General features: G+C 49.7%; 1 protein-coding gene across 2 annotated transcripts; it reads right to left on the bottom strand.

The window, feature by feature from the left end:
* LOC108924514 (interferon regulatory factor 2-like) lies at positions 1-12,865 on the bottom strand. Of its 2 annotated transcripts, none has more exons than XM_018735944.2 (9): positions 12,175-12,865; positions 9,172-9,264; positions 8,041-8,140; positions 7,663-7,848; positions 6,356-6,390; positions 5,586-5,688; positions 4,181-4,345; positions 3,315-3,352; positions 1-2,036 (listed from the first exon to the last, which is right to left on the bottom strand). In XM_018735944.2, exons 2-9 carry the CDS (start codon positions 9,256-9,258, stop codon positions 1,698-1,700), a joined length of 1,053 nt encoding a protein of 350 aa, XP_018591460.1. In that variant the 5' UTR covers positions 9,259-9,264; positions 12,175-12,865; the 3' UTR covers positions 1-1,697. The 2 variants fall into 2 exon arrangements, with proteins under 2 accessions (XP_018591460.1, XP_018591462.1); XM_018735946.2 differs by having other exon boundaries at positions 3-2,036; positions 7,672-7,848; positions 12,175-12,864.
* Between the last annotated feature and the right edge of the window lie 396 nt (positions 12,866-13,261).

The raw sequence follows: 13,261 nt of genomic DNA, 5'->3' as shown, positions 1-13,261 counted from the left end.
ATAAATAACCAAGGGGGTCCAGCTACGGATGCTGATGAACAGAAAATTAGCCGATCGAGGTACCGGCTCCTCCTATTCTCAGGGAAGCACACAGGGTCCAGTCCTAGGGGCGCAAACCCACAACCAGCCAGTTTCACACCAGACATGTAAACACAAAGTGCCCAGAATTTATTCCATTCAATTCATAAGACAGGAAAAAAAGAAACAGAAATCTTCAAGATCTAAGGTTTGCATATTTAACGATCCACAGGATTAATAGTTTTTTCTGTGCAAGAACAGTTACACACGCGCGCGCACGCGCACACACACACACACACCCCCGACACCCCATATCTATGTAGGAGTGTCACACCTATGTACACAGGCATTTAGAAACAAATAGGCATAAACACAGAAGCACATTTATATTTCTATGTACTATCAAATTTGTTGCGTATGGTTACAAAATCGGTACAAGAAATGTGCCGCGTGCGCAAATGCAATAACATTTTAAATGAAAATCAAACCGATAAATTCAGTTCTGGTAAAAAAGATAAAATATTCATGTAGAATTCACCTCCAATAAAATATTCCCTTTTCTTAAAAGAAAAAAATACAAAAGCGTGCTTAAGGAAAAGTTTTTGCTTTTTTGGCGAGTTACAAGACTCCACTGCAGGCCACCTGAGGTGAGGAAACGGGAAAAGGCGAAAGCGACCGGAACAGAGTCGTGGCGCTGCTCCTGGTCCCCACTTCCTCGACATTTCCCTAAATGCGAACCCCAGTCACGATTTCCCCCCTGCCCATTTCCAGTCCCATTCGCACGAGCGATGGTCAGCACTTGCCGCGCTGCCAGGGAGAGGGAGGGGTTTCAGATGTGTCACGTGTCAGCAGGAGGCGCAGTCCTGGATAACCGTGCCCCATTAGTGCATCGTAAGTGGTGCACACGGTTAGCTGTTCATGGTTAACGCCTCCCCGGCCTTTGGCTGAGACCGCGACCGCTCGACACGATCCAATACACGTTATTAAAGGACGGCGTCCTTTTCTCCAGTGATCTGAACTGTGCGCCAACTTCTCGAATTTGGAAAGGCGAGCAGAAGTTTGGCACCTCCTCTCATTCTCGGGAGTCGATAAGGGTCAGAGGCTGAGCGTGACTTTGGCGACAAGTAAACAAAGGGTCACCGGGCATCAGCTCTTGCTAAAAGCCATGGTCTGTAGCTCGGGAGGAAGGGAGTCCACTTAGTGGAGGGACACTGGGTGTCCACCAAGCACAGGCACCTGTAAGGCCTAGAGGGAGAAGCAGAAGTGCTCAGGATACCACAAACAGTATGTGTGCTTCAGGTAAGGTGCAGAGGCCACTTGCAATTGCGCAGGTATTTTAACACCCGTTTACATATTCACAGCAACGACAAAAAAAGGTTAAAAAATAAAGTAAAATCACTAAGAAGCACAGGGTGGTTTTGACGACGTCAGAGTTTTGCTGTCAAAAGTTCCTCTCATTTCATGCCAGTTTTTACCGATTCTTTTCTCCCCCAAACCTTCCGAGACCCGACTAAGATCAAGCCCTGCCCCGGCTCCCAGTTCATTCGGGACGGGGGAGGGTCATTCGCTCTGTCCATTAAGGGCAGGGGGCTTCCGTCAGTATGGGGCCCCCCCGGTTCACTGTCCCTAAGCTCCTGTGTCATTTACACTGTTCATACAGCAACTCAGGTGAACCGGGATCAGCAGGTCTTCACCGTGGAGGTGGACACGTCAGGGGTCTTCATGATAACGCTTGCCCGGGGCTCATGGGCGGGGCCTGCTGGCACAGGGGCGGGGCAATGGGTGGAGGCAGCATCCGGGACCTGAGGAGGCTGGATGGACAGGAAAATGGGGTCCCAGGGGGTGCTGTCATAGGCGATAAGAGGCGACTCCTCCCGGCTGCTGATGACACGAAAGTTGGGCTTCCCTGATGTCACGAACGTGGCCATGCCCGGCAGGGGGCAGGACGGCATCTTCAACACAGAGGGGCTGAACATGGGCTTGTTCTGGCGCCTTCCTGGAAGCCATGCTGACCCACCCTTTGAACCACAGAAAGAGGGAGGGTGTTATTGCAGCTTCCAAAGTGTTTACTGTCAAATCTTTCCTGCATACAGAATATACACACACACACACACACACACACACACACACACACACACACACACACACACACACACACTTTCTACAGTGATCTGACTTTAACACAGAAATAGAATAAACAGGTGGAGGGGAGCAGTGAGATTGCTGGAAATATCCAGGTGAACAAACTGATAAAATGTGTTGAAATGTGTCACCTTGCGATATGAGCTCAAGGTTTCCATCAAAACGATTCAGGTTCAAGGTAAGCGTACGGTACATAAGCGGACAAAAGGGTCTGCTGAGCAGCTAAACAACATTGGGGTGGGTGGGGGGGTAAATACACAACCCCTGACTCGTTCCCTTTAAGTATCTGCAGGATTTAAAATGCTGTTCCAGTCAGCAGACACACACCGCTGTAGTAATTCTTCCCTTGGCATTCCGGAATGTGCTGTAAGCCCCACCCACCCAGCCACGCAGCAGCATCTCGTTGGACCACAGCTCCCAGCTTCTCGGGTGACACAAAGGGCCGTTTCAAGTGCTGCGCTTTCTGCGCTGCCGCTGCTACGGAGTCACAGTACGGCTGCTGTAAAGGCAGTGCGAACAGGTGGGTCGAAACACCTTCGGCAAAGCGGCCAATCACAGGCCACGGCGGTGGCTCGGCTTCGGAATAGAGATCTGCGCGCAAAAGCCAAACTGGTCTCACTTAGGGGAAACATGGGGGTCAACAGTACAGGAAGACAGGGTGACCACAGTGAGGGGGAGGAACAGGGCAGGAGATTCCAGTTGCTCCCTGGTTTTTCACATTTACATTTATTCATTTAACTGACACTTTTCTCCAAAGCGACTTACAATGCTAAGTTACCTACAATTATTTACCCATTTATACAGCTGGGTATTTTTTTACTAGAGCCATTTAGGGTAAGTACCTTGCTCAAGGGTTCTTCAGCCAGAGGTGAGGATCGAACCTGCAACCTTTAGATCCAAAGACAGTAGGTCTAACCCTAACGCTACCAGCTGTCCCTATGGTTTCTACGTCCATCGCCGTCTCTCCGCTGCCTGGGCAGGAAGTGTGCTTTTCGGGCAACCAATGCACCCTTTGGATGGTCACAAATCAGAAGTCCAGGGACTGGCTTCCCTGACACACCCCTCCCAATCATCTACAGCTGGGCAGGGAAAGGCAGGGCTGAGTGGCCTGGGTGAGAGTGTGAGACCGTGGGGTGACGAGAGACCCAATTTACCTCTTTAGTGTCCTCCTCGACACTATCGGTGTCGCTCTCTGCAGGGAGAGAAAAGCAAACAGTTAGATGGACACCCTGGACATGGACCTCAGCTGTATGCAGGTAGTGCGAAAACCCAGCTCGAACCCTGAGCACCATAAATGGGTCAGGACAACAGAGAGACCATCAACAGATGAGGATACAGCAAACAGAAGGGCATCATTTAACATTTTACTGTATTAAACACAGTACAAGACAACTTGGGTGGACAAGGGTCCAGCTCTAGTCACCCCAAGGACATCGACTTGTGATTTCGTTTCATTTTCCTATCTGGAAGCCCACATTTGCCAATCATTTGTTTGTTCCTCTGAAAAGACACCACTGTTTACACCAACTCTCAGTGCCGGCAGCACATACAGACACACACACACACACACACAAAAAGAGAACCGTGTGGCAACGGGTTTGCAGCAAAGGCCAGAGCTGCCATTCGAACCCATGTGTAGGGTGGGGGTGTGTGTGCGTCTGGCACCGAGGAAAAACACAGAGAGGTAAACAACCTGCATCCGACACGGTCAGTTAGAACCTCTTATCTGGAGAACATTTAATCACTGGTCACATGACTACGTCCCATGACAGTGCACACTGGGAAAAGACAGCATACGTGTACACACGTGAGCGCACACACCCCCAAGGCCATGCAGGTCCGCTGTTACACTGTTACATAAACACTCATTCATACTTATCTTACACACCACATCCCACAATTCAGTTCCCTTTTTTCTTCACCGCTGGGGAGAACTTCTATTATTGCCGTTTTCTTCCCCCCTCTAGTGTTCTGAAAGGTGTGTGTGAGAGAGCGAGAGACAGAGATAGATGTAAATCACCTCCGTACGAGGAGACGGGTGAGATCTGCAGCGGGTACGGGTGGCTGGAGCTGACAGACTGCTCCTCGTTCTCCGTCATCACCTCGATGGTCTGGCACACGTCCGGCAGGTCACTGATGATCAGACTGTCATCCAGGGGGCTGCGGACGGCCGGACGAGGGGGCTCTGCGGGGACAGACGAACACGGTGAGCAGGCAGACCAGCACGGCGCCGAAGACGACAGGAGCTCTTCACGCGACTTCGCCGAGCAGCTCGTTCACAAACAGGATACAAAGTACTTGTACAAAGCACGTGAGACGTGGGGGAAACCTCCCATTATTAATTTTTTTTTTTAAATATTAATGAATTATTTAACCAACCACATGGATTGACAGAAACGTTTCAGACACAAACACGTAGGGTGGCCAGTTCACACAACTCAAAGGAGGATCACAGCGCGACAAACTGAGCACTTCAACAATCCACCTTTTTCAGCCGATAAACATCCAATAAATGTAAGCACACATTTTGGACAGCAACCCTGTTCATAACACATTTTGCCTGTATCTTCAAAGTCAAGTTATAAACTTAAGGACATCTCTTCATTTATTCACTGGTTAGGTTCAACTACAAGTGTGAGACACGACTATTGAGAGTGAAAAGCTCCTCATGACGATATTTAACATTTTAACTGAGACGCAGACAAAAATGAACACTAACTGAAAATAACAGAAAACAGAAATACTTAATTGTCACAGACTGCTATTCACAGTTGATTAAGTGTTTCCTCATCTTGTTATTGATCACCGACACTCAGGAACAGCAGACAGGAGCTGTAAACAATGTGGCAGTGAGTTGAATTAAGGTGGTTCCACACTGCAGTTCCGTTTTACTCCCATTAATGAGATGGCCACGTGAACACGTGTCAAAGACACTGTGCTGCAGACAAAAATGTGTAGAGGACAGATGAGCAAAAAAATGTTAAACATCTTTTAAAAAATGTTAATCACTGTTTTGAGCAGAAGAAACGGGCGCAACCGAGCGAATGGTGTGGCCACAGATATGCATGAAATTGTCACTCAGACACGTAAACCTGAAGGGCGGAAAAGGAAAACAAAAAACACCATAAAGGTAGCGATGCAGTCGGACAAGTGGGAATTATGCGCCAAAACCGGAAACGAAACTCAAGATGAAATGATGCATCAACGGCAACCTTGCGATTTCCATGCCATTTGGGTGGCCCCACCCTCCAGCAGCAGAGGACAGAGAAGCAGCTCTTCAACCCACCCCAACCTCTTGCGACCTTGTGTACTGAACAAATACCATCGCTGGCACTGTGCACACCCCACGAGGGCTCAAAGGTCACAGTGGTGCACTGCCTGCATCTTCACCCAGAAACACGGCCCAATGGGGACAGCGGACATACCTGTGAGGACTGTGCTGTCCGCCACGTCTTCCACCTTGGGAGCAGCTGGCCCCTGGCTGGAACCCCCGTTGGTGGCCGCGTGAGAGGAGACCCTCCGCTCTGCCTGAAAGTCCGAGACACGAGCGAGACTACATCACCTCCGTAAATACACCTCGGTCATATTGTCCTTCTCTCTTTAACCATGTGCGTCAGCTCTCGTTAACTGTGGTGGCCGTCACTTTGGACAAAAGTGTCGAACTAGGTTTGCTTGAGATTTTCATGTCTGCAGCTATGTCTCCTTCTCTCAATGTGATGCATAAATTGTACTTTTGCTGAGATGTACATTGCTTTGGACAAAAGCGTCTGCTAAATGAATAAATGAATAAATGTAAATGTGTCACATTCGTGTGTGCTTCCTCCAGGTGCTTTGGTTTCCTCCCTCGGTCCAAAGACATATTTGAACATGTGCTGGTGACTCTATATTGCCTGCACTTTGTGTGTGTGACTGGACAGTTGACTGCAGTGTACACAGTAGTATACAGCGTATTACAGTGCACTCCAAGTGTCCTTGGCTGAAGGTGTCAGATCAGTGTCGATGTAAGTAAGTAAAGCTGCGACACACTTTACAGCACAGCAGACACCAGCAAGGGATTATTTCTAGTGGGACACGATAGTAAATGCTGTGCTGATGCGGTGATGTGGAGAAAAGGTAAAGATTCGAACGGTTCAAAGGGAAGCCTGAGAACCGCTGAGCTGTAAGAGCGCTTTTACCGTACAGGGACGACTCTTACCTTGCTCTTTTCCTCCTTTTCTCCCCGTTTCTTTCCTGCAGAGGTGAAAAGAAGACAATGAGGGTTTGGTCCAGCAGCTCAAACCAACACCGAACACAGGTATGGATGGGCAACATTTCTGCTCCCTGATAAATCTTTCAATTTCAATAAACCTGTCGTCACACATACTCAACATTTGTTTTTTTCTACCAGAGTAAAATTCAACCCTAGGATGAGCCAAGTAGTGTTTTAACAGAGGAACGTTCTGGCACAGAGCACAACAACCAAACACTACCACTGAATCAATACAACAACAACAACAAAAAACCCAAACAGCACAGGATCAAATGAGTCACCTAAGAGCACCTCAGTGTATTTAGCTCCTCCTACTTTTAATCATGTCAGCATTATTAAATTTATGTAAGTTTAATTATGTTATTTCTAAGCGCTGGATCGGGGCACAAGTTCACTTGGAAGTATCGTGGAACCTAAGAAGATCTTTCTAATGAAGAGAAGAAGAAGAAAACAACCGGTAGCCACAGTAAGAGACACGGTAAACAATTATGAGGTATGAAAAAACCGTAGTGACAGTTCGCTGAGTTCACCACATGACACTTAGTCCACAAGGGAAAAAGTCAAACTAGTTCTGCATCTTGGACCAGTCCAACTGGTTTGGATTTAATGGAATCCGCTGCAGGATGATGCAGCAGGGAGCGCTGGTGCCACACAGCTCCTGGGCTGTGGGTTCAAATCCAGCACAGTCAATGCAGAGTTTCCATGTTCTCTCCATGTTTCGCATGGGCATCCTCCAGGAGCTCTGGTTTCCTCTTGCAGTCCAAAGACATGTGTTCCAGGTGGACCGGTGGACTCTAAATTGCCGTGTGTGTGTGTGTGTGTGTGTGTTACAGTACTCTGTGTAAAGAACTGTATGCAGTTCAGTTCAGTACATCCAGTACTGTGAAACCGCCTTGGCTAAAGGATAAATATCAGTTACTAAGGATGAAAATCGAGGAAACATCCTCGGGGGTAGAAGTGGAGCAGCAAGAGCTCACTGCATGAAGATAACAGTATCTTTCACTCTGCTTTTACTCCAACGCCATGTTGACTTTCCTTGCCAGGGGAGGGTCAGCGTTTGCCGGCAGGCTTGCTTCTGCTCGCCCCCCCGCGTCATTACACCCCAGCTACCAAAGTCCCCGAGAAACAAAAGCGAAGCAGCCGCTGCCCACATAACCCGGAGTGTTTTGATGGAAACCAAAAGCTGCGACTAAGCTGGAAATGAAACTAGGCAAGCAGGCCTGCCGAAAGGCTTCAGTGACACGTCTGCCTACCTTTCTTACCTTTCTTCTTGGGCCTCTCGGTCTCGGAAAGCATCTTGTAGACACGGAAGGCGTTGGAGCCCTTCTTCATGCTCTTGTCCTTCACCTCCTCGATATCTGGTAGCGAGTTCATGGCACAACGGAAGTTGGCCTTCCACGTCTTGGGGTCCGGCTTGTCAACGCCAGGCGTGTACTTCCCTGCGCGCGAAGGCAACGCACGAGTCACAGAGCTGCCTCAGAGACGGCACGACACCTAGAGGCCTTTCCCAAAACTTTCATTTGGAAGCAAAGCTCTAAGGCGACCAAACAAGAACTCCTCCTCGCCACACGACACCCCCCAATTGGCAACATCCCCACAGGTGCCGCGACAAGCAGCAGTCAAGACGTCACCTGTGTGGATGGCCCAGTTCCTGAACAAGGGAGCATCCTTCTCCACGTCCCAGCCGTGACGGGCCGCGTGCATCCATGGGATCTGGAAGATCTTCTTCTCCTGCGTTAGGAGAGGGACCATTTTTGTATTAATTGGACACTTTTCCCCACAGCAGCTCACAACTTTAAGCTAATTACAATGATTTGATCCATTTATAGACATGAGACATTTCTACTGGAGCAATTTAGGGGCAGCACCTTGTCCTGGGGTACTACAGCTAGGGCTGGGATTCGAACCTAAAACCTCTGAGCCCAGAGGCAGGGACTCTTATCACTACACCCCGAATTGCACCAAGAGCAGCGCGGGCTATACACATTTCTGCTTGTCACACCGTTTACATGTCTAAAAGAAGGACGCACGCCGACTTTGTGAAAAGTACTATTGCTGTGTTTGTGGATGTCGAACGTGCTGCAATCATAGCTCCATCACTCAGTTTCCAGAAGTAAATTTACTTTTTCTATCTCTCCTCAAAGGACAGAGGAAAGTTGCCGTCTCAGTTACAGGGCGAGCAGAACATTGTGTTCCGGCGTTACTCGTTGCTGAAACGATGCAAAGTCCCCGCAAAACATGACTTTCAAAACAGCGCTTCGCTACACGTGACTGCATTGCACTCGTAACCTTGTTAAGATTTTGAGCAAAGAGGACAGAACACTTTTCAGGCATTCTACATTATCTGAAGAGTTCAGAGGAAACAAGGAGCAGGAAAATTTTCAAATTTACATTAACACTTTTCCCACAGTGATTTACATTATGTTAATTATTTACCCATTTATACAGCTAATTTAATTTAAATTTTTTAGGTAATTTTACTAGAGCAATTTAGGGCAAGTACCTTTCTCAAGGGTGCTACAGCCAAAAGCAAGAATCGAACCCGTGAGCTTTGGGCACAAAGGCAGCAGCTCTAACCACTACGCTATCAGGTCCACACAGACTTGCTAGCAGACACAACATGCATAGTGCGCTACAGGAAAGAGTGGTACCCCAGCACTTCACAGGAAGTACAGCTGTATTCACGGCTTTCTACAGGAAGTGGCCCCCCACCCCACTGTGCAGCATACTGCAGGAAGTAGTACTGCTCTGAAGGTACTCACCTTGTTCACCCACTTGAGGCCTTGAATCATGCCCTGGTTGATCTGCTCCTCCAGCCAGGGACGCATGCGCATACGTTCAACAGGCATGGCGGCCTGCGGGGACAGGTGGGGGGTGTCATTAGGGGGCGGGACCAGCGCCAAACCCAACGTTTGGCTAAGAGCATCCCGACGACGGAGACGGCTACATGCGTGACAGCAGACACACATAACCCCCAAGACGGTTTCCTCGTGCTACATCAGCTCTCCATTAGAGAGGGTGGACAAGGGTCCAGCTCTAGCCACCTCAGGTGGAGGGGACTGAATCCTACACTGCTTCTACATTTCTCACACACATAGAGTATATATTACAGGCTTTCTCATAACACAACAGCAAACACACTGACCGCAGTGTGGGTATCAAATTTCAGCTGAGCCAGTTCCCAGAATTCACTGGGAACGAGAGCCCCATGATTCGCCACAGAGCCAAACGCAGCAGGGCTCACCTGGGCTGGCAGGACACGCAGCAGCGTGCGTTTATTTACTTAGGGCAGACGCGGGGCAAACGTGCACCATCTATTTACATGTCACAGGTATAAAGATGACTCCAAACTGTTCAACCGCGAGATTCCAAAGCGCGCACAACTGCTCTGAACTCTGCCAGAAACCCGTGAAAAAACCAGTTCCTCCAGTCTTTTTTTTTTTGGGCAGGATAACTTTTTCCAGTTCACCGAGCTTCGGCAGCACACAGATATAACTGACAGTAGAGTGCATTTTCACACCGTAACCACAGTTACGGTATTCCTTACTCTTCTGCGTTATAGCAGATGCATGAACACGTGTGGAACCACAGAGAGGCCCCAGTCGGCATTCCACAATGAGTACAGTGGACCTCCTCCCCAGTTCCACTGTCCTCTGCTACCTCGGAATGAAAAACCAACCAGCCTGGAGTAAACTAACGCAACAAGTAAAATTCCCAGAGTTGAGGTGTAGGATCCAAAGACCCACCTGTGACGTAGGGAGTTTGACTTCGATTTGATTTAATTCAATCTTACAAAAGCTCCACTACATGTGAACATGGATATGAAGTTCACCACAGAGCACGGGTTAAACATTGACCATCGTTCTAGGAAATACCGCACCGGGTGACTAAATACGTGAGCCAGAAATGGAGTGCTGTCAGAGACGGTCACGTCGTCGTCGTTCATGAGTCCCGATGCCGTCGTCAGGTAAACCCCTCGCATCACGTGCGGCGAGGAACTTCTCACACACACATTCACACTGGGGATTTGACCCTTCCGGTGGGGTTTTCTTTCTGCGCACACCTCAGCGCCTGTCGGCTCCGCCTGCTGTCGGACGAAGGCGTTCCGGATGAAGGATCCAACCCTAAACTGGGGAACACGAGATCACCGCAAATGTGGGCGAAGCCCTCAGAGGTACGATGTGGACGCTGAACCCTAACACCACGTGTGTCACATGGACGCCGAGCAGCTGTGAAACCGTTATTGGAGACCAGCTGCGCTGCGTTCTCGACACATCTGCACGGCTGCCAGTTTTCGTCTCCGCTCTTCCTCTAAACCGGCAGGCTCCACTGCGTCCTCCTCACTCGTGACCCTACTGACACGACAAATACGACGTGATTAAATGAAAGGGGAGCAAACGCTACATCGTGTCTAAGGAGTTCAAACACAACAGTGTCATGATGGAGGGACACACGCACACAAGCAGAGTCCTCTACTGCCACGCACCGTTTCACGGGGTACAACCGAGTAAATCATTAACCACAACCTGACTGCAAAGGGCAACAGCGTTAAGCAGAGCCAAGAGAAGGTAAACTGTGCTGCCACTCTGGAATATTACAGTATAAATAACCATAGCGAGCGAAACACTCGCTACGACTGAACCGTGAGAGAGCAGCACACACACTTGCTGTGTGAAACCTACACTGCTGGGCTGTGTGAGATCAGTGTTACAGTGTGTCAGGCCAGCAGCGTGAGGGTGTGTGTGTGTGTGTGTGTGTGTGTGTGTGAGAGAGAGAGTGACAGATCAGCAGTAACTGTTTATGACGAAAGAAACTGCAGCCGCACTGTGTGACTGTGGGAGTTGGCAACAGTGTAAACGTGTCAGCGTGTGTAGCAGTTTAACACCACAGAGTGTTAATAGCGTAACACACAAGAGTAACTCAGTGTTACACTAGTAGCCCGCTGTAACCACTCAGCGAAACCAGCTCCGGACACTCCGAGCTCCTCGCGCGCGCCGCAGCCCGCGCCGCAGCGACTTGCACGCGCATGCCCGCTCGTGCTCAGCCGCGCGAGCCCGTTCAGCGCGCGCGTGTCACTGGCCGCCGCGGCCCAGAGAGCGAGTTGGCGGAGAAAGACGAGAGGAGAAGAAGAGACATAAAAGAGAGAGAGGCAAAGAGAAAAGAGCAAAGTCCGACTTTTCGGAGAGCGGAGGGTGAAGTGTTTGTGTGTGTGTGTGTTCCGCGTGACGGAGAAAAGAAGCACATTTAGCGATAACAACATATCCACACTGCAGACTGCGACACGGAACAGCTTCGCGGGGAAAAGGCTGAATTTCTCCACACACCAATAAAATCCGTATTTTTATTAAACTTCTTCTTGAGAATAACTCGAACGGTGCTCAACACCAGAGCAGAGAGTCCCCGGCGGCCCGGCTGCCTCAGCCCCCTGTTCTTTCCCGCAGCGGCTCCGCGGGCACCGCGGGACAGACACACAGCCGACGGCTCAGAGCCGGACGGACCCAAAGGAGAGAAGGAGGAGGGAGGGAGGGAGAGAGAGAGAGAGAAAAAGAAAGAAAGAAAAAGTGAAATTGAAGTTGGGCGTCGCTCCGGCTTCCCCGCACTCGCACTGACTCTCTTCACTCACTCAGTGACTGAGTGAGCGGGTGTGTGCGAGTGTGTGTTCAGCGCCTCGGTGTCAACCGTACTACACTCACTGTCAGTCAGTGTGTTCCTGCACCACTTCCTGTTCTCAAAGTCTTTCTCAAGACGGCTGAGCGCGGGATTACCTTCCAGCAAAGCTCTCCTGCCGTCCCCGGCTCCGAATGCAGCACGGCGCTCGTAGCCCAGCTGCCCCAAACTTTTTAATACTCGAGTGTGGGGCGGAAGGCCGGCTGACGAAAACCGAAAACGGGCGTGATGCGACGCGAGCCGCCGTCCGCGCGCAGATCGAAAGCAAAACAAGCGGAAGAAACGGCGACCTGCCTGGAATTCCCCTCCCTGACTGTTTGTTTCCAGACTGTCCGCACCAGAGGGCGTCGAGAACGACCACGGAAGTGTGCGTGCGCTCCCATTGGCCAGCGCTTGCTCTATGCCCATTGGCCCCGCATCCCTTTCTCTGCGCCCATTGGCCTGCGCCTGCTCCACTCCCATTGCCCCGGACCCCACTCTGTCCTCCCATTGGTCTGCGCCTCCTGCATTCCCATTGGCTGGAGCTCCCCTTCTCCCACTCCCTCCCTCCTCCGCTATCATAATTCGTCCGAAACTCGATTTCGTTTTCACTTCCTCGTATTCTGCAGGGTGGCGTTTGAGAAATGAAACCTGTTTTTCTGCCTTTTTAACTCTTAGCGCTGTTTGGTTTGGCATGTTTCAACGCCAAGAAAGTGGCCTCTTAAACACGCCCACGACAGCTGCTGCGAACAGAAAACATCTGGGCGGCGGTTCCACGAATTTATCGCCACAAACGCGCTGCTTTTAATTTAATTCGTGTTTCATTTTAACGCGTCCAGTTCAGATCACGATTAAATTGAGCGGCAGCGTTATGAACACGTGGCTCGTCGCCTAACAGAATTCCAGATATTTTACATTTTATTGATGTTTACATTTATTTATTTAGTTTTTCTTCCCAAAGCAACTTGCAATTATTTACTCATTCATAAAGGGTAATTTTTTTACTGGAGCAATTTAGCGTAAGTAGAGGTGCTACATCTGGAGGTGGGATTGGAACCGACCACGTTTTTGGCCTGAAGCCAGCAGAGCTTAGCCGCTACGCTGTAACACACTACTAAGTCAGTCACGCTTGGTGGAGAAGTGACTTTCAGGTAACACACTTCAGGATGTTTACATGGAATGGCGCAGGTGTGTGTGTGTAGCATA

The sequence above is a fragment of the Scleropages formosus genome, chromosome 16 (genome assembly GCF_900964775.1).
Source record: "Scleropages formosus chromosome 16, fSclFor1.1, whole genome shotgun sequence".
NCBI classification, from domain to species: domain Eukaryota; kingdom Metazoa; phylum Chordata; class Actinopteri; order Osteoglossiformes; family Osteoglossidae; genus Scleropages; species Scleropages formosus.
The sequence above is the reverse complement of the archived record's forward strand: the minus strand, read 5'-3'. Positions and strand labels throughout refer to the sequence as shown.

What these genes read in the sequence shown, in the direction of transcription:
- LOC108924514 (XM_018735944.2), bottom strand. Translation starts at nt 9,258, where the DNA reads ATGCCTGTTGAACGTATGCGCATGCGTCCCTGGCTGGAGGAGCAGATC. An exon ending in AAAAGGAGGAAAAGAGCAAG is followed by an intron (nt 5,689 to 6,355) that starts GTAAGAGTCGTC and finishes TCGGACTTTCAG; the next exon opens with GCAGAGCGGAGGGTCTCCTC. An exon ending in ACCCGTCTCCTCGTACGGAG is followed by an intron (nt 3,353 to 4,180) that starts GTGATTTACATC and finishes CTCTCCCTGCAG; the next exon opens with AGAGCGACACCGATAGTGTC.